We start from the raw sequence: 22,292 nt of genomic DNA on the forward strand, positions 1-22,292 counted from the left end.
CATAAATGCCAATTTCAGACCTTGGCCTCTAACTAACTCTAGCAGTGACTTCCTGCAATAGCAATCAGTGATAGAAAATACCACGCCATAAGCTTTCAATACATGTTTGGTTCACATTCCTGAGGTTTCTGTTTCTTTTTAAATAAACATTTAAAGTTGTATCACTCTTTTTGAAACACTCTGTGTGTGTGTGTGTGTGTGTGTGTGTGTATATATATATATATATATATATATATATATATATATATATATATATATATATATATATATATATATATATATACCCTTTGCTTCTTTGTGAAACACCCTGCTTCTAAGGTAATCACGGTCTACCCCCTACAAAAATAACACAGCCCCCCCCCCCCCCCCCTCCGGAACCGTAGCTCCCGCATGGTTCATTGCAGGCACTACCATCCCAGTCTTAACACTTACCGACTCACACTTAATTAGCCTATGAAATAAATCAGAAGGGCTGTGAGAAGCGAGCCATGGCTACTTACCTATTATCCTTATCATTCTACCCCCTTAAGCAACAATGCACATTTCAAATATTTGCAAAACTTGAAGTCTTTGCTCCTAACTTCTGGGGCAGGAAGAAAAATGTCAAAGCACACAAAAACCTACCTTAACCACAAAACTTAACCAAAAATTTAAAAACGTTTCTACAACCCCAGTCTGCAGACCACGTCCCCCTGGTGGATGCCACAATACTCAACGTTACCTGCGGAGCCATCCCAATGTGCCCCAAATTTCCATGGGCCCTATCCTGGTGTTACAGGTGAGTGACATGGCTAGGTGTATTTCTCCCCCATTCATTCACACAAATCCCATAACCATCCACACACATTTCAATAATCAAAGCATGTATTTCACCCCCCTGCAAGACCATGGCATGGATGTTATTACACATGTGTGTGTGTTTCTACTGGACAGCGGGGAGGTACCGTACAAGCAAGATGGTGGGGGCGCTTCTGGCTGTGGTGCCCGCAGTCCAAAAACAAGTCGCTCGACTCGACTCGACTTACGACTTCTTCCCCCCCTCCCCCCACCCCCTCCCCACCACCCCTTTAACACTTGGCCCCGTGACAGCCAAACAGCTCCTTAGCTGTCGTCCCACCAGGAAGGTCTCCACACCAGGCTTCATCGCCTCAGGCTTTCACACAGCCTCACGGGTCGCCAAGGGTCTCCACACCACAGGGCGCCCAACCAGACCCCACAGCCGACGGGTTCCCAATTTCCAGACACCACTGGCTGCCAGGGGCAATTACCGCAGAGGGGGCCACAGTCACTGCTCCTCCAGAGCTTGATCCGTACCTGCGAATACACACACCTTCCCCACCCACAAAATCCACAAAAACATGTCCTCCCCCACTTCCATTCAATTCTCAACCACATATTTCCATAAAAAGATGTCACAAAAACATGGTATTCATTTCCATGACTGCCATGGCCTGCTTACATGTGAAATCCCCATTCACATTTCAAAAACACATTTCAACCACAATTCAATCTCCAACCTCACAACCACACAAAAACACAAAAACCTCGACACATAAACAAACGCCACCCACAAGACACTTTGTAGCACACACACAAATCCCCTCACCAGCCATGCCATCACTCTCACCCGCCCCCCAATCCAAATTCTCATGTTCCAATTTCTAAAAGCAAGTACTGAACACCTGGGACACTAAACATCAAGGCACTTACCTTTACCCTGATGTGCAGGTTGGGTGGGTCCAAGAGTGCCATCCACCCACCTGAATCACATATTTATCCCATGGGGCCCATCAAATTTCACCAAATTTTCATTTATCCGACTGCTGGCAAGTATGTGGATCCACCACCTCCGGTGACCTTTACTACACAACTTCATTTGGCTACGACAGCTCCGCCCCTCTACCGTGCAAGAGCCATTGGGATAAGTTGAGTAGTCCAAACGCCAACACGGCCCATGAGTGTCCATAAGGGTGCGAGCCACCATCCATCCTTCGGCCCCCTGCGAGGAACACTGCTCCACTAGCCCCAGCTGGCCAATGTGGTGAGCACCTGCTGCCAACTCCACCATTCCCAAGGCCTCGGACCTGGGGAGCACGGTCACAGTGCGTGGCATCCACATCACGTCCCCTGCACCTCTCACATCTCCCAGTCCACTCACATGCAGCCCCCAGTGCCCACCCACACTTGACCATGCCCAAGGTCGAGCCGACAGCCATGCTCCACCAGGAGACTCATCCCAGAAGACATAGTCCACACACCTCGGACACCCATAACACCACCTCGACCCCCAGACTACCCAACTCCATCCCTCCAATCCCGTGTCCAAATATTGGCGTCGGCGCCCCCGTAGCCAGTTGAAGGCGGTGCCCTGCTACTCTATCCATTTTTTTGTCCCAGCCTCCAACACTGTGGTCTAATGCACCTGGATCATTGGATCAATAATGGTGCCACTGTGCATTGTCCACCATGGCCTCACAAAATTCACCCTTAAATTTACATCTAACCCTCAGATTACCTGTGATAATTATTGTTTTTTACATTTCACTATCTTCACCAAAGAAGGGTGCTTCTCAATACACATGCCAGCCGAACATGGCCCCATATGCTCGGCTCGTTCCAAATTTCCCGATTCCATCAAACCCATGGCTCTCTTCCCAAGCCGAGAGTCCACAAATCACAACAGATCATCTGTGGAAGATCATGCTCACACCATCACGTTCCACAGATGCCCCAATGGTTGTCCGGTGGGATATAATCCATCCCTGTCCATGCGGATCGACTCACCATGTCTCCAAATTTATTCATCTCCATTGTCCAGGAATGTTTTCCCAAAGAGTATTGCAGGTTGTGCTTTAGAATTCGTTCCAGGTTTTTTTCCCAAACCAGGTGACGTTGATTCTCTTCTGTTGCCTACATGATTCAGAGAAAAAGACAAATGTAGGTGTCAATTGATTTTTGGATATCCCGGCCCCAGCCAAGCAGAGGATAACCATATAAAGAGGTAAGACAATATTAATGACAAAATACACTTCTTGCATATTTCGGTCATTGGAGTCCATGCTAACCATAGGGTAGAAGCAGGATGTCCAATCTATGACGACACATGCAAGAAAGAGGGCAAAGGAGAAAGGGATGTAAATTTAACTTGAACTCGTCATCTATCTATCTATAATTCCAGTAATCTCTGTGTGTCTGTGTGTCTGTGTGTTTGTTTGTCTGTGACCGCTGTTTCTCGACAACTACCGGTCCGATATACTTTTAACTTGCCAGGTATATTGCTGGGGACCCGAGGATGTGCCTTTTCAAGGTTTCATATTAATCGGACAATTACTTACCGAGCTATGTCCAAAAAACGATTCAACCAATCAGAGAGCAGCGAGCTATCGCGTGTGCCGAACGTGGCGGACACACTCTGCCTCGGATGGCACATTTGAGAGCGTATTCATTTATTTCACGTTTGCAAACTATGTTGGCGCTATGTTGGCGTTAAACTATGTTTTAAAACTAATAAAAACCCCGGGGGGATTGTCACTGTACTCGCAAGCCGTTCGCCGTTCGCTTTGGCGTTGCGAATGGACCAAAACATTTCATGCACCAAACCATTTCATGTAAAGCGTTCGCCGTTCGCTTTGGCGTTGCGAATGGACCAAAACATTTCATGGACCAAACCATTTCATGTAAATAGAGGGGGGGGATATAATTTTAGATATAGATATAGTACGGGCATGCCCTAGTACCGATAAACGAAGCTTGGGTGCTGACTAAGCTCTCATACAGCAAGTAACGCAAAGGCTTCTTTAACAATGTCTTCCTGCTAGTAATTACGTGGAATTTGGCCAAGGTGTCAGCACACAATGGCCTACTATTTTCAAAACATACTTCGGTGTTTAATGCCAACCAGCCCAGCACAAGCAAGACTAGACAGCTGGTTTAACATTTAATGGAAAAGGATGGTGTACGTTATGATGCAATGTCCTCCCCAAAAGCATCAGACTGAAAGTTCAGACAATATAGCTCAAAATCAAGTACAGTACTCCTACTTTTGAGCTCTTCTGTCAGGATCTTGAACTCTTCTTACTGTCGTCCAGAAACATGACTGTCCATACACTCAACATCACTTAATTTCTGCAGCAAGCAGAACGTACCATTTTCAAGTCTTTGGTGTAACCAGGCTGGGGCTGGGTTCAAACCACCGACCTCCCAGGCTTAGAGCAGACACTTTTAATGTCATTACTCTGATTGTCTGACTTATGGATTTCACTCAAATGAGCTACCAGGACGTTCTCAAAGCAAAACGAAATCTTGTTGTACCCAAACAGATTTGGATTGACTAAGAAAACTCGTATTGATTGTATTTCCAAAATAAGAGCTTTCTTTGCAATGAGTTCTCATGCATGTTTGTTTTCATAAAAACTAAAACTTTTTTTTGTATACCTTGGTCGAGGCTCAAGATAATGACTCAAAAACTACAACACGATGGACACTACTGGGGATTTCAGGGGGAAAAAACAGGGATTTTGAAGGAGGTTTGGCGGATTAACTAGGAGAAGATCATTAGCGGGGGTAGAAAAGATTGGTTGTGGATTAACGGGGGTAGAAAAGGTCATGGTTTTGGATGGGGGAAGATATGAGATGGTGGTGAACAGCTGTTTTGAAGACCTGAAGGGAAGAGTGGGATTAAAAAGAGTGTGGGAGTATTGTGTCTTGTCCCAAAATATCCTGAGCCTCAAAGAAAAATTATTGGGTGTTTTTTTAGCGAGAACACAGAACAAATCAGGACACAACATAGCAAAGGGAACAGCAGGAGAAATGGGAAACACCAACAGCATGGCGGAGGGAGAAGGTAGATGGAGATGGACAAACAAGGGTTGCAGGTAACGATGAGGGTAAGGGGAGAAAGGAAAGGTGGACAAGATGGATACATATGCAATTTTTTGGGGATGGCGGATGGCCTGAGATGGTGGTGAGCAGCTGTCTTGAAGGCCCTGAGGGACGAATGAGATTGAAGAGAGTGTGGAAACTTGTTCCACAGGTAGGAAAAAAGGAATAAATGAGTGGAGGTGAGCAGTGCTTCTGGATTTAGGCAGTTTCGCTACGAGGGGGTTGCTCATGGACCACATGCATTCAGCTGATACTTGGGGGGGTGGGGGGGGGGGGGGAGGACAGAGCACGGAGAGGGCAGAAGATACAGGACCAGAAATAGGAAGGAAGAAGACAGAGAGACCACCAACCTGTTGGCGATGGCAAAGTGATAGGCCCATAGATCAGCTTCAGCGTGGGAGATTCCAATGATCTTGAAAGCCTTGGTTTCCACGTCGACCTGAGCAAGATGTGAGGCAGGGGGAGCCAGCCCAGAGGGGAGAGCAGTACTCCATCAAGCTGCAGATGAAAGCCTTGCATCTACATAGGAGCTCAGGCTTGCCAACAAAGGACTTTGCATCATGGAGGATGCTCAGTCGACATCTGACTTTGGAGACCAACTTTGAAATGTGGCTTGCCAAAGATAGATCTTAGATTGAGAGTGAAACCCAAGAGTTTGAGTGACAATCTATTTGAGATGGGTGTTAAGAAAGTTGATGTGAGGGAGGGGTTGTCGAACGGTCCTTTCAGAGAGAGTGAGTGTGTGGGATTTCTTAGGGTTAAAAGGCATTTCAAGTGTTTGACCAGTTTGTGGGGAGGAGGGGGGGTGAGGAGAGGAGGGGAGTGGGGAGGGAGGGGAAGGGGAGAGGGGGAAAGGGGAGGGAGGGGGGAAGGAGTTGGAGGAGGGGAAGGGGGAGAGAGGGGGTGGGAGGGGGGAGGGGGCAGGGAGGCGGGGTAGGGGGGGAGCGAGGGAAGGGAGGCAGGAGAGGAAGGGGGTTCATATATATGATGGTGGGTGAATGTGGCGTTCGTCACGTTTCTGAGTTAAGTGTGTTGCCGATCAGGAAGAAGAAGAAGCCGTACTACAAACTTCGTACACTTCCGGAATTGTTTGATTTATTTGTACTAGGGAGATACCCTTGCTCCGCATGGGTGGGAGGCCAGAAGCAAACAGGCAATGCAGATATGGCGAATGCCAGAGCATGAAACCAATAAATTCCACATTCCTGTAGCACCTTCAGTCGCACGTCAGACATGGACAGCAAGTTCGTGAAGGACTTCCATGAAAAACGTACCCGTTCGCAAACAAACGGGTACGTTCACGTATAGAAACATTGATTGTGCGACCGTGGCGAATCTGCATATGGCGATCCGCGAAGTGCACGTTCAGAAAGTAGAAACCATCACGGCATGTCGTCATTCACTTGAACTCGATATCTCCTTTTGCATTCCAAACAACATAACTCCCATTAATCACAAAATAAACTTTTAACAACATTGATAATGTTTCTTTCATTGTAAAAACTACCAAATCAACATTTAAAAGGATTTTGAGCCGATAGCTGTTACGGCCTTGGCAAGATCGATGGAGACAGCGATCTGTTAGCGTATACACCGCCCAAATAGCTATGTGGAATTCTCTCATGTAGAGATTAAATGTCGTTTGAACTTTGGACGAGGTCATTATTTACTTTTAATGATGTTTAATGATGTTTATATTGGTTTTGGATCGTCCTTTCCGCATATCTCGTGGGATTGTATGTTGGAGAGACGGCCGTGATAGCGGCGAGGGGTTTAGAATTCTCTTAAGCAGGGATTAAACCCGTGTCCTTATAAAAGGTCTTTGTCCGAGGTCACCGAGTTTGATCGGTGCAGCCGTTTGTGCGGCACCTGGGAAAACAACATCGTCACAATGAAAACATCATCACAATGAACGTTATGCGAACGCGAATGTTATGCGGGAGTCCAAACCTGAGAATGCTGGAGACTAAAGCTGAAATTGGAAAAACAATTTTGCCTATTTTACTCCAGGGGATCCCAGGATTAACCACCCAAAATATCGTTGCATCGGTTCAGCAGTTTTTATGGTACCTTCGAACGGACAGACAGACAGACAGACGGATGGACATTTGGTGAATTATAGTAAGATTCAAATGTCTGGTGATTGTTTTGTATTTATTTATGTGAATGTGTACTTCTATATAACTGTCATTAATTTGAAAAGGCTTCGGCACTATCGAGCGCTTTTTTTTTTTTTTTTTTAACTGCAAAACTAAACGAACTTTTTTTTCCTTTTTTTTTGCCTAAAACACTCCGAGGCACTCACTGATGAACCTCTGAAAGTTTGATGAAGATCCGTTCAGCCATCTCTGAATAAAATGTGGACACACACACAGACAACTCACGTTTATATATATATATAGATTATGTCTGCATATGGTCAAACACCCACACAATCGAACTCGACGACAATCTACACTTGTATCTGAGCTTGGTAATGAATTCCTACGATGTGTTCAGACCATTGAAACTACCGTATGTGACTATCAGGCTATGTGCTGAATGTATGACTGGTTGATTCTCTGTTAAAATGACCTTGAGTGATTTGAGATATGGTGGTGCCATAGTGATAAGGCCAGTAGAGTACATTAGTATATCAGATGTTGTCACATTGAAGACAGTATAAAGGTGTTTGAATTCTAAGCTTGTGGAAACAAGCTAGCCTCAGGAAATTACAATATCACTATTGAATTGTTAAATTTACAAAACTCAGCTGGTACACCAGTGACCTTCATGCAGGAGCTAATTATCTGGCTCTGTCGGGTGTCGTCTATATATGGCACCAGTCTATATATTGTGATAGCAAGGTGGCACAGCTTTAAAGGCACCTTGGACTGGACCTTGAAAATGCTACTTCTGACATGGCCGTACTATCTAAATCTCCCAAGCCAAATGGGAAAAAAAAATTGGCATATAAACATAGGTGAGAGGTCTTTTGGTTGGCTGGCGTTGTGATTCGTACTGAGTATTCCTTCCCATAGTACTGCTTCCAAGTCTCCCAGGAGGGATTCAGCGCAGGATCTGGAATATGGGCAGATGCAACACCTAGCACCAGCACAAGTATTTTCAGAAAAACCTGCACAGTGAGGAGGAGACAAAACAAGAACTAATTAGATTTGGCTGAAATTCTCACATTTTTGTTTTATCGTGTAAGTGGCAATCACAAGTAGCTTAAGGCCTACATGCCAATTAAAGGAAATTAAAATAGCGAAAAGCTGTTTCAGCATCACCAATATCAATAAACCTACAATATAAAAAACACACAAACACAAACATCCTTCCTGGCCACTTGATTAGAAGTTAAAGCGAATGTTGGGTTTTATGATGATGTGACATTCTTTATGAGGTGATATCGCAGCCATTCCATTCCTCGCCCATTGCATTTAAAGGTTTCATTTTTAGAAGCATTTTATTTTTATGCCTCCGCCAACTAAGTCGCAGGAGGCATTATGTTTTCACTCTGTCCGTCCGTCCGTCCATCCGTGATAGGTGTTCGTTTCCGCAATAACTTGAGAACGGCTGAAGAGATCCAAGTCAAACTTAGTGCAGGTATGTATAATGAGGTAAAGATGAACTGATTACATTTTGGGGTCACGAGGTAAAAGGCCAAAGGTCAGAGGTCATGTGAGGTTAAAAAAAAATCCTCTTCCCACAATAACCTGTGAACCAGTGATGGGATTCTGAACAAATTTGGTAAAATTATGTAGAATGATGTAAAGATTAAGTGATTAGATTTTGATGTCAAGAGGTCAAAGGTCAAAGTCTGTAATAGGTCTATAACTTGAGAACGACTGAAGTTATCAAAATCAAACTTAATACAGATATGTATTATGATGTAAAAATTAACTGATTTTATTTTGGGGTCCAGAGATCAAATGCCAAAGGTCAGAGGTCATGTCAGGTAAAAATGTGATAACTTGTGAACAACAACAACAACAACAACAACATGCATTTTAAGGCCATTTTCCCTGCTAGAGCGGGGGTTAGCCTTGCGGTCCCCATGACAATCTTCTCCATCTTGCCCTATTTTCTGCATATCTCCTTGTTAACCCCCTTGCCCGCATTTCTTCTTCCACCATCTTTAGCCAAGTCTTTCTCGGTCTTCTCCGTCCTCTACTTCCTTCTACATTCATTTCCATCACTCTTCTCAACCAGTCACTTTCATCCTTCCTCAACACATGACCAAACCATCTCAACCTGTTCCTCTTCAGAGCATCAATCACAGGCTCTATTCCCATCATTTTTCGCAATTCATCATTTGTCTTCCTCTCTCTCAACGATACTCCGCACATCCACCGAACCATTCGCATTTTCACCCTTTCCAACCTTCGTTGCTGCTCTACGTTGATTACCCATGTCTCGCTCCCATAAATCATAACACTTCTCACACATGCAGCATACACCTTTCCCTTCAGCTTCAACGACACTCCCCTCCTCATCAGCATGCCACTCAGTTCCCGAAACTTCTTCCATGCACATCTCACTCGAGCAACCGTTGCCGAGTCTGATCCACCTTCTCCATTCAGCATGTCTCCAAGGTAGCAAAATGTTTTCACACCTTCCAGCTTAACGCCGTCTCCAAGATCCAACTCAACATTTCCTCCATGTGCAGCTCCCTCTGTGCACACCTTACATTTGAATGTAGCTGCCACACTGGTTAATGACCCTCTCAGACCACTACATTTTTGATGAACCCACTCAGCGCACATTGTACATTGAATGGAGTTCACTCCGACACCGTTCCTGCACACAGCACAGGGCCACTTCCCAGTTCTTTCCACCTCACCACATGCTTTACCACATGCCATCACCTTCGTCTTTCCGATATTCACCTTCAGACCTTTTGTCTCCATACATTCCTTCCACTTGTTCATCTTTTCCTTTAGTCCATCCATACTTTCCGCAATCAACACCAGATCATCTGCATACTCCCACGGTAAACCCTCCTTTACGTTCTGAGCCAGCACCTCCATCACAGCTACAAATAGTAGTGGACTTAGTACCGACCCCGGATGCACTCCCACCTTCACCTCAAACTCACCACTGTTCCCGTCCTTCGTCCTTACAGCTGTGCGCGCTCTTTTGTACATTGCCATCACTACTCTGATCAACCATTCCTCCACTCCTAACTTCCTCATTGCCCATGTCAATACTTTGCGTGGAACCCTATCGAATGCTTTCTCCAGATTAACAAACCCAAGAAACAACTTCTTCCTCTTCTCCATGTACTTCTCCTGCAACTGCCTCACAATAAAAAGCGCGTCTGTCGTTCCTCTTCCTGGCATAAATCCAAACTGCATTTCGTCGATCTTCATTTTCTTCCTTATCCTCCTCTCCAACACCCTTTCTAATACCTTCATTCCATGCTCCAATAACTTTATCGCTCGGTACGAGCCACACTCCAGAGGGTCACCTTTCCCCTTGTATAGAGGGACGAGGGTACTCAGTTCCCAATCCATTGGAATGTGGCCTTCTTTCACCACCAGATTACAGATCTCTGTCATTCTCTTCACACCCCAACTTCCTGCTGCCTTCAACATATCTCCCACAACTCCTGTCGGCCCTCCCACTTTTCTACTCTTCAATGCTTTTATCGCTTCCTCAACTTCCTTCTCAGTTATCTTCTCTGCCGGTCCTAAAACTGGGTTACTCTCTATGTTGCCATCCCATTCATTCTCTGTATTCAACAGCATTTCCATATATCTTTTCCATCTTCCTTTAATTCCATCTGGCTCCACAACGATTTGTCCCACTTCATCCTTCAAGCAACTCACCCACATCACATCACACCTCTCTTTCGCTATCTGCTTTGCAATCCTGAATACTGCTCTCTGACCCTCTTCCGAATCCAAGCGTTCTCCGAACATTTTCCTACATGCCTCCTGCGCCTTTGCTACCTCTTTCTTTGCAGCCTTCTTGGCTGCCTTATAACTTTCATGCTCTGCTGTTTCTGCTCCCGTACCCTTCGCCTTCTGCCACTCCTTGAATTTCTTCCTCTTCTGGTCAATCCTCTTTCCAACTTCATCATCCGACCACCATGTTTCCGAGTGCCTCGGTGGTCCTTTTGTCCATCCACATACCTCACCAACGGCTCCCAACAGACTAGCTTTCATTGACATCCAACCACTTTCAAGCTCAACCACATCATCCTCTACCCTACTCAGCCTCTCTTTTAATGCCTCCCTTACTGTCACGTCTTTCAACCTCCACACCTTCATCCTCGGTTGGTACTTCACCCGCCGAGCTCTCCTCGCACTTTTCACCCTTATGTCGCAGACAACCAAGTGGTGCTGTGAAACAGCCTCCACCCCCGGGATCACCTTTGTGTCCCGGAGGTGCCCCCTTTATCGCCTACGCACCATCAGGTAGTCAACGGTTGTCGTCGACCCACCTGACGTGTATGTAACAAGCTTATTATCCTCTTTCTGGAACTGAGTATTACAAATCAACAAATCAGCTCCATCAGCAAACTCCAAAATCCTTTCACCTTCTCCATTTCTCACACCATATCCGTAACCCCCATGAACTCCCTCAAAACCATCCATACTCCTTCCCACATGTCCATTTAGGTCTCCTCCTACCACAACAACTTCCTCATCTTTCACGTTTTCCATCAGCTTCTCTATCGCACACCAGAACTTGTCTTTCTCTTCATCGCTCCGACCAACCTGCGGAGCATATCCCGAGATGACGTTCACCAAGAGCTTTCCAATCATCATTTTCACCATCATCAACCTATCACTCACTCTAGTCACACTCACCACAATGTCTACAAACTCCTCAGAAAACAGGACACCAACACCATTCACGCCCTCCGGGCACCCTTGCCACACAAACTTGTATTTCTGTCCCTGCCTACCCTTCACCATTCTCACACCACTTCCCTTCCATCTCGTCTCTTGCACACAACATATGTCCACTCTTCTTCTGACCATTACTTCCACCACTTCTCCTGATCTCCCTGTCATTGTACCTACATTCCATGTCCCAAACCTCAGAAACCGATCTCCACTTCGGGCTGTACCCTGCCCACATGTAGTTGTAATTGTCATGGTTCTCTTTTTTGGATTTATAGGAACAGCTGAATGGATTTAAATCAAACTTGGTACAAGTGTTATAATGATGTAATAATATGGGTCGCGGCATATCGGACGATGTCGTGATGTCGAAGAGTGCCGTTCTAGTTAATTTTGTTATTCTTCTTCCGTGAAGTAGATGTATTACTTACTGTATTAAAACTTACAATAAATGATGAATGTATTAAGTTTTTATAATCAAAAATCTTCATAAAATTAATGGGCCATTCATTGTAGCAAAACTTGATTCAGTATCAGAATCATTGTGAGGCTTAAATAAAATAAATAAGATGTCTCACAAAATTGAGCCATCTGGGTTAAAGAGCTCTTATTATCACCAGTCTTGACTCATAACAAAGATAATGTTTGTTGAAAAGCGGTGCACAATGCCTGTTGAGACATTTTTGAATAGCATTGTATCTTTTAGACTCGGGTAGAGAGTTTAATGGCAATGATAGTCAGTTCTGTGAGGCAGATGAAGGTAGATTGAATTAAACTGAAAGCAAAGGCACACAGTAAAGACAAGAACAAGTACAATGCAGACTTTACGAAAATTCTAAATATCCCCTGAAATGAAAGGCTAATGACAGGCAGCAACAATGAGAGATAAATAGATTTTGTACAGTATTTAATATTGATTTCAAAAAGAAAAGCCTATCCACCTACAAGGCCTTCATTCACAGCTTTAAGGAGGACTGCTCTCCCTTCTGGGCTGGCTCCCCTGCCTCACATCTTCCTCAGTTTGACACTGTGGAAACCAAGGCCTTAAAGATCATTGGAGTCCATGTGCCTATCACTTTGCCATCGCAGACAGGTCGGTGGTCTCTCTGTCTTCTGCCGCCTCATTTCAGGGCTTTCCCCCTCTGCTCTTTCCGTGCTTTGGTCCTATCCCAGGTTTCTGCAGGGCTCACATGGTCCACCATCAACCCCCTTCTCGTGAAACTACATAAATCCAGGATCACTGCTCACCTTCACTCATTTGTTCCTCATTATTTTTCACCTGTGGATGATGATGATGTCGAGTCTCCTCGGGAAATGATGGTGTGTGCCATCACATTGCCTTTCTATGGCTGGTACACACGAGTAAGTGTGTGGTATAGACGGGAGGTCGCCACCCCTCTCCGTCCCTCTGCTGGCCGTTGGGGAAATCACCCTCTTCCGCCCGTGCTGTTGGCGTCGACTGGACTCTCATCCACCAGGTGTGCAGAGCCATCTGCCATTTAAACCGCATGGCTGCGGACCGTTACCCTGGTAAGGGGGGCTAACAGGTACTACACCTTGCCCACAGGTGACCTGGGATTATGCAAGGCAGGGGCACATCCCCCTGAGGTATCAGAAGACACCCACATACCCTATTCCACCTGTGGAATCAACTTCCACATCCTCTTCCATCTCAATCTTTCCTCCAGTCCTTCAAGACAGCTGTTCACTACCATCTCTGATCGTCCCCAATCCAAAACAAATGATCTTTTCTACCTTCATTAACCCTACCCAATGCCCCTCTCCTTCCAATTTTCCAGTTTTTCCTCCTTGGAGTTTCCTTCTTTATCCATCTTGTCCACCCCATGCATGTATGTTTTGCATCTTGTTTTTGACTGTTACGTCCTGATCCATTCAGTGTACTAGCTTTTCTTTGATCATCGACTATGTTTACAAAAAATAGCCCGAAGTGGGCTGACGATCTTCTCTTGTGGTTGTAGTTCAGACCTCTGCTTATTTTGGGGGACCACCCTGTAAGCCCCCTGATCCCCTGGGATTCCCCCTAATAGGAAATCGAAGAATCTAAGATGGAGCGATCCTGCGGAGCATCGAGTAGAATGGCTGTATCGGGTTTCAGAGCAATCGGTTGGTAAATAAGGGACGAGTAGGGATCTGGAGTTCCAGGATGTAACCCACCCCTTGGAACACCCCTTGATCCAAATTCGAAAAATCTAAGACCTGGCGATTGTGCGGACCATCGAGTAGAAGGACATTATCACGTTTCAGAAGCTAACTCCGAGGGCCTTTCACTCACTCACCGCAGGCAGGTTGATGGTCTTTCTGTCTTCTACCGACTCCTCTCCGGCCTTGCTCCCCCAGCTCTCTCTGTGCTCTGTCCCCCAAATATTCCTACAGGTCGCACAAGATCTGCCTGCAACCCTCTTATAGTTAAACTGCCCAAATCTAAGCTCTCTGCTCACCTTCACTCTTTTATACCCCTTTTTCCCCGCCTCTGGAACAAACTCCCCCACTCCCTTCAATCCCACTCCTCCCTCCAGGTCTTTAAAACAGCTGTTCATCACCATCTATCTTTCCCCATCCAAAACCTTGATCTTTTCTACCCCCGCTAATTCATCCCAGATACACTTTTTCGAAATTCCAACTTGTTTCCTGGAAGTCCTTGCAGTGTCCATATGTTTTATACCTCTCCCACCTCCCCCCAAGCCCTCTCCCTTCCACAGTTCTCTCGATGTCCCTGCTCTCAAATGTTGTGTTTGTGTCCTTCGTCCTATCTCCCCATCTTGTCTACCGCTCCCCTTATTTTTTGTTTTATGTGTTGGTTTGTGTCGATTTGACTTTTTGTGTGATTAATGTTAGCTCTTTCACGAGCCTCGATCTTGTATACAAAAAAAAAAAAGGGTTGGTAAATAAGAGATGAGTAGGGATCCGAGATTTTGGGGGGTTAAAGTCACCCCCCCCCCCCCTCCTGTGAGCCCCCATGATCCAAAATTGAAAATTGATGCCTGAGCTATTGTGCAGGCTACTGTCATGTACTCATGTGTCAAGTTTCAGAACAATCAGCCACGTGATAAGGGAGGAGTAGCAAATATAGCAAAATGTTAACGTACAGACGGACAGACAAATTATTGCACAAATCACCAATCCCATGGAATCTGCGTACATGTCTGCACACAATCCGTCTGAAATCTTAATTATTGTACAATTTTGTTAAATTTAACAACACATTATTGTTAAATTTTGGGGTCAAAGGTCAGAGGTCATGTCTCTATAAATTGACCATTAATACTCTAATACTCCCTCTAAATCTAAATTGACCACCAATATATCTGTCAGTTTAGAAATGACAGACTTAATTTAACACCAAAAAAGTTTGCTCACTCCATGGCAATGTTGAGCGGGTTGGGAGAGAGTGGGATTGACTGCCATAGTTTCCTAGTACAATGTTCATTTCTGGGGCACTCATATGGTGCAGTCAGTCTCGACACTTCACAGAGAGACCTTGTTCAGGTCGCCTCAGAATTACACCCACGCCAGAGGTTTGTTGTCTTGTATCCCTTTTGCCAGAAGGAACTGCTTCTCAGAAAACTTTGAAGATCGATCAACCATCGAATTTTGGCACAGTTTGGGACAGGATTCATGCAAATGGTTTGAGATGCAAAAGGACATTTGCTCCACATCCTTCCAACACAGCACATGCAGTTGGTGACAGCACAAGTGGAGGGTGAACTGCTGGCACTATGTTCTTTTCACCAATACATCAAGAGAATATTTCGAGGTGAGGAATGATTTGCCAATTGTGCCATTAGGCACCATTTTGGTTGGGGAAGCCTAATGGTATTCAGTTTGCCCGAAAAATTGAACTCGTCATCATTTGGAGGGGGTATGACTTTTGTGAGATATAGACTCCTGTAGTCATCCCTCGGGCCCAACAGCAAGGTCTCAACATCATCCTGAATGACAACACCCATCCACACCATGCACATGCTGTCAACGCTGCACTTCAAGCCAACAACATCACGAGCTTGCCCTGGAAACTTAAAAATTTACACCACCTCCAGACTTGAATCCAAGTAAACAATCTTGGGACATCCTAGGGAGCCATGTTTGTTGTTGCCAATTGTCTGCTCAAGGTATCATCACAAATGGAAGAAGCCATGGTCTCACAATGGCGAAACATCCCACAATGACAACTGGATTGTCTGATTGGTTGATATCAAGAAGTGTGCAGACCTCAACTTTGGCTTTCATTGCCATCACATTTGTTTTTTGAGTGTGGAGGACAATAGGCTGGCCCTCTTCAACCATAATATGAGCACATTGGAATCCTCGTTTCAATTGTGCAATTTTCCATGGTTCACTCTGGCTTGTGCATCAGCAATTGCTTATCACAAGCACTATTTCAAGCAGTACCATGTTCAAGGGTCTCTGGAGTCCAAATGACTGTTCCGCAAAGCAAGTAACCACTGTAAAAGAGTTCTTGAGGATGCCAAGCAACAATCTGCTGTTTCTGGAGCTGATTCCATGGCGACTCAACGGGACTTTTGGCGGATTTCCAACAATGTACTCAACTGCAATATATCTTCCATACCTTTCATGGACCTAAAGTTGTTACTTCACCTCTGGATAAGGCTAACCTCTTTTCACGAACCTTATCCGATCAACACGAAACTTCACAAACGTGATCCCCTACCCATACATATGCAGAGTTATGGCATCTACCCGTTGTGGGACGATGCGGAGGCATATTGGCGACACAGTCGCTTTGTTCTAGTTTTTATTTTGTTTTGCTTTATCCTTATCTGTTTCTAACCTTCCCTTAGCCCCTTACCTAGAGTGGTTTTATGCCTTGTTTGGGGTGATTTCCATTAAAGAAAATGTTTTAAAAACGCTTGACGGTCCTAATGTGTTTCCGCTTAATTACCAGCATAAGCATTATTGAACTTTTCAGGATTCCTCCACTAAATTTTTATCTGGTCATTTAAACGTCAATTCCTTTCATTTGGGTGCAGTTCACAACAGATGCATATTGAAATGAATGAATGATTGAACGATCATTTTAAGGAAATTTTTCCCTGCTAGAGCAGGCCCCTTGCGGGCCCCATGACAATCATGGTTCCCTTTTTGAGGCAATGCTTTTATGGCCGGATGCCCTTCCTGACGCCAACCCTTGGTCACCTCTTATGATGCGCAGGGATACGGTGTACCTATTCTAAATCGGGGTACACAGCGGGATCATTCATCCCAGCAAGCTGGTACTCAATTTGCCGACCTCAGAAGGATGACAGGCCCAATCAACTCCCCCTGGCGTTAATTCAGCGATTGACCGGGATTCGAACTCAGGAACCTAGGATCCCAAGCCTGTGCCCCAACCGCTAAGCCAACAACAGATGCATATTGTCAGCACATAAATGTAAACGTGATATAAAGTACATTTTAAATCCGACAATCTGTGTAAAGCAAACCAGACTGCAAGTTTATTCCGCACAAGCCTCCGCCCTCCCCCTCCTCCAGGTCCTGCCTGTTCTTCAATCTCGTTCACATCTGGCAATTCACCGTCAGGAGCACACGCAGCACTTGGTCATGTGCCTGTGTTTTCTGTTTGTCCATGAAAAGCCTTGCTCAGCATTACGTGACATGCCTCGTGGATCCAATCAAGGCAAAGTAATAACAATAATATATATATTTTTAAACCAGGTTGAACAAAGCAGATGCTGAATATATATATATATATATATATATATATATATATATATATATATATATATATATATATATATATATATGTATATATCTATATATGTATATATCTATATATATCTATATCTATATATATATATATATATATATATATATATATATATATATATACATACATATATATATATATATATATACATACATATATATATATATATATATATACATACATATATATATATATACATACATATTATATATATATATATACATACATATATATATATATACATACATATATATATATATATATATATATATATTATATATATATATATACATACATATATATATATATATATATTATATATTATATATATATATATATATATATATATATATATATATATATATATATATATATATATATATATATATATATATATATATATATATATACATATATACATACATACATACATACATACATACATACATACATACATACATACATACATACATACATATACATACATATACATACATATACATACAAACAACCCTGGTGTTGGGCTAGCGGCTAGGGTGTCAGCTTAGGATACCTAGGATCCTGGGTTCGTAAACCCGGTCGATCGCTGAATTAACGCCAGGGGGGCTGACTCAGCCTGTCATACCTTCCGAGGTCGGCTAACTGAGTACCAGTTCACTGGTAATTCCCTGCTTGTCGTTAAAGGCGGCAAAAAGGGTTGGCGTCAGGAAGGGCATCCGGCCATAAAACATTGCTTCAAAAAGGGGACCGAAAAACAACAACTACCACGGTTCCCGAAAAAGGCCAACCCCCGCTTGCGGGGAAAAATGGCCTCTAAAGGTGGTTTTTTTTTTTTTATATGTATATAATATTATATATTTATTTTTTTATTTATATATATATATATATATATATATATATATATATATATATATATATATATATATATATATATATATATATATATACAGACTTGGCATTTAATATGGAATATTTTCTTTTCTTGACTTGGATTTACTTTCTTAACTCAGGATATCAATCTGGTGAGTTTCTTTTACACTTTGGTGATTTATTTGTTAAAAGAACCATGTCACTGATTGTCTGTCACAGCAAGAATTCAACAACAGGATTATATCACAGGTGGCGTGGCAAAATGCACGGACAGGTGCATTTGACGATTGGCTTCACAGTCGGGTATACAAGGGTTGTTGCGTTCTGTATTAGTGGAAAACAACTGCTGCACATCTACAAAAGTTATTGCCGCTTCCTCTGGAGATGGTCCATCAACTCGACAATGCTGTTTGTCATGGAGTGGTGGCTTTACGAAATTACGGCATGAAAGAGCGTGCTATTGCTCGGCAGTATGGCATCACTCAAGGTCAGGTGTCAAAGATCCTGAAACGAAATGCTCAGAGGGGTGTCCCTACTCCAATACCGAGGCCAGGACATCCCTGCAGAACCACAAGGAGGGATGATCGCCAGCTGCACCGGCTAGTCCGCAATGGCCGTACCAAGTCAGCTAACCAGCTTAGGGCTGAATGGCAGCAACTGACAAATGTGCCTGTATCCAGAAGGCTAGTCAACCAACGACTGGTTCAAGCAGGCTATCGTACCAGGCGTCCCCTGAGAAAGCCACGCCTGACCAGACAACACCACCAGCGCTGATTGCAGTGGGTCAGAGAGCACCGTCAATGGCAGCCAGGACACTGGAATCACGTGATCTTCAGTGAGGAGTCTAGATTTCTGGTCTATCGTCAAGATGGCCGCGTCCGAGGGCGCGGACAAGTGCATGAAGCCTACAACAAAGATTGTATAGTGCCAAGAGTCCAAGCTGGAGGTTGTGGGGTGACCGTTTGGGCTGCTTTTCATGCAGGGGGCAAAACTGATCTGGTTGTTCTGAAAGGAAACCTGAACCAGTTCAAGTACAGGGCCATTTTGAAAGAAACATTGCTTCCATTTGCTCGTGCAGCCTTTCGAGGAAACTTTGTCTTCCAAGATGACAATGCACGGCCTCAGCGTGCTCGCATGATCCAACACTTTCTTGCTGACCGTGGTGTCGAGCATATGGAGTGGCCTGCCATGTCCCCGGATATGAATCCGATAGAGAACTTGTGGGCAGAATTAACGCGTCAAATCGGCCACTTGGACCAGCAGCCGACCTCTGTGCGTGAATTGCAGCAGGCTATTGTCACTGCATGGCAAGCGATTCCTGTCCAAACTTTGGCAAATCTCGTGAACAGCATGCCTCAACGTGTACGTGCTCTCCTGAATGCTCGTGGGGGTTACACGAAGTATTGAACTGTAATTTTACTGTCCGTATTCCCAGTCGTAATTTGACTTTTGTTTTTGTTTAAAAAAAATTTGGCTAATGTGCAAAATAAAGAGATACTTCTGGAAAACGTACAGAAGTTTAACACAGTACTGTCCATGAATTGAGTTCGATATCAGTTTACATCACTTTCAAGGATCAATTTATTTGTTTCGAAATGTCAAATGTGGTTTTTGTTTCTTTTAAAGGTCACATTAACAAAATCTAGAATAATTTCAACATAATTCCAATGAACTTTTGGTTCTAAGACATCTTGAAAAGTAAGTTCACCCCCACAAAAAAAATATTCCATATTAAATGCCAAGTCTATATATATATATATATATGTGTGTGTGTGGTATATGTATATCGAGTCTATCATTGGAATGAAAAGTTCAGTAGGTATAACTGTCTTTCATGACTCATCACCTACATACCGAGCCCTGAGGATGTTTCAAAGTTTGAACAAGTAATTATAAAACACGTTCCTCCTGACATCACGAAATGGAAAGTTATGAATAACGGAAGAATAACAAGAATGGTACAGATTTTGTGTCTAGTTTGCAACGAATACCCCTTCGGCGGCAGGTGTACTCACCTCTGGATTGCACATCGTCGGGTACGTGGCAGGTCAGACACAAGTCGAGGTGCTGCTTCGGGGGTCTGTGTCCTAAAGGCGAGCAGCGAAGCCCTTCCTGGAAGACCCCAAAGGGGGCGTGTATTTGTGTCGATGTGGCGAATGGCCGGCCGAGTGCCAGACAAAGGAGAAAACACTTCGTTTATATTTAACTCTCTTTCTCCAAACATATAAATAATGTCATCTGTCTCTCTACATTTCACTGCATTCTCCATGGTCTTGTCTTTTACTGTCTAGTTCGCTCCTTCATTATCAACCACCCACCTTCAATGTACTTTAAGCTTCTTTACTTAAACCTTTTCAACAACCTCCCCTTTACATAGCTCCTCTCACACCCTAATGTTAGTTTAATCGTTAATGTTAACATCTTCAGGTATTGAGTTTCGAGCCCCTGTCGTGCCGTTGAATTAACATCAGGTGGGTTGATTCAGCCTGTCCATCTTCCCGAGGTCTGCAAAATGAGTACCCGCGTACTGGGAACAGGGGGCACTGCATCTGCATAACAGTCACTCGCTCCCAGCAATGACGTAACCAGCAGCCCCAGGCTACATATGAAATAATAATAATATTAAACCTTCATCAACTGTTCACCCTTTCTCTGTTTCTTGTGACAAAAAGGTGTGTGTGTGTGTGTGTGTGTGTATGTGTGTGTGTGTGTGTGTGTGTGTGTGTGTGTGTGTGTGTGTGTGTGTGTGTGTGTGTGTGTGTGTGTGTGTGTGTGTGTGTGTGTGTGTGTGTGTGTACATGTGTGTGTAATCCTTGTTCAAACTATTGCACATTGACCTGAAAACAACATGGAAATCAGTGAAGTTCCTCTCATATGTATTTAATTGGATGAATATGTGGAGAAGTTGTGAGCATCTGGATCTCATCGTGCAGCAACATCCTTATTTGTGGCAGACATAGTGTGCAGTCGGGCATTGTGTCTGGCACACGAATAAGTTAGTACACTTCCAATGGTGACGAAGGACACTTTTTATGTATACGGCTTAAGAGCCTTGCATAACAAGTAATGATCTGGATCAGGCTACGTTTGTCATCCCAAGATTTTTGCCATTGCGCACACTGTAAGGATGCGTTTTTGGACCCGTTGTTGGAATACTGGAATACCGTTCATTCGAGCATTCCACCGCACGCACAATGTCACATTCCACCCAGAGATTCCTGCCTTTTTACAAACTCTCACCTCCATTTATACTACTAGTCAACGTGGACTTCTGAATACAGTTACCATAAGAATAATGGAATAGTTCGTTAGTTTTCAAAAATAGTTACTTTTTATAGTTAGTATTAATAGTAATAATAGTTTCTAAGTAATAGTTTTAATAGTTGAAAAGTCTATCAGTTAATATTTTAAATTAGTGTAAAAGTCATAGCTTTACTAGTTAGTTTTAAAAGTTAGTATACGAACTAGTTTTTAAAAATAGTTACTTTTTATAGTTAGTTAGTAGTTCGTTTTAATAGTAATAATAGTTTCTATGTAATAGTTTTAATGGTTGAAAACAGTCAATTATTAGTTAATATTATAAATTAGTTTAAAAGTCATAGCTTTAATAGTTAAAATAGTTCGTTTTAATAGTTAGTACACTAACGAGTTTTAAAAAATAGTTACTTTTATAGTTAGTAGTTAGTTTTAATAGTAATAATAGTTTCTAAGTAATAGTTTTAATGGTTGAAAACAGTCAATTATTAGTTAATATTATAAATTAGTGTAAAAGTCATAGCTTTAATACTTCGTTTTAATAGTTAGTATACGAAATAGTTTGTAAAAATAGTTACTTTTTATCGTTAGTTATTAGTTCGTTTTAATAGTAATAATAGTTTCTAAGTAATAGTTTGAATACTTGAAAAGTCAATTATTGGTTAATATTGTTGCGAATATGGAATTTGGCCTCCATATCCGCT

At 43.3% G+C, this 22,292-nt stretch overlaps 1 protein-coding gene across 1 annotated transcript in view; it reads right to left on the reverse strand.

Moving 5' to 3' along the window:
* Positions 1-20,484, reverse strand: part of LOC137416272 (procathepsin L) — a 42,790-nt gene extending 22,306 nt beyond the window's left edge. The window contains exons 1-3 of the mRNA XM_068101800.2: positions 20,349-20,484; positions 7,883-7,996; positions 2,785-2,910 (exon numbers count right to left, since the gene is read on the reverse strand). Coding sequence (XP_067957901.1) covers positions 2,785-2,910; positions 7,883-7,996; positions 20,349-20,363 — 255 coding nt within the window. The 5' untranslated portion in view covers positions 20,364-20,484. The remainder of the gene's footprint in view (positions 1-2,784; positions 2,911-7,882; positions 7,997-20,348) is intronic.
* Positions 20,485-22,292: the final 1,808 nt, after the last annotated feature.

The sequence above is a fragment of the Myxine glutinosa genome, chromosome 11 (assembly GCF_964187855.1).
Source record: "Myxine glutinosa chromosome 11, kmMyxGlut1.1, whole genome shotgun sequence".
NCBI classification, from domain to species: domain Eukaryota; kingdom Metazoa; phylum Chordata; class Myxini; order Myxiniformes; family Myxinidae; genus Myxine; species Myxine glutinosa.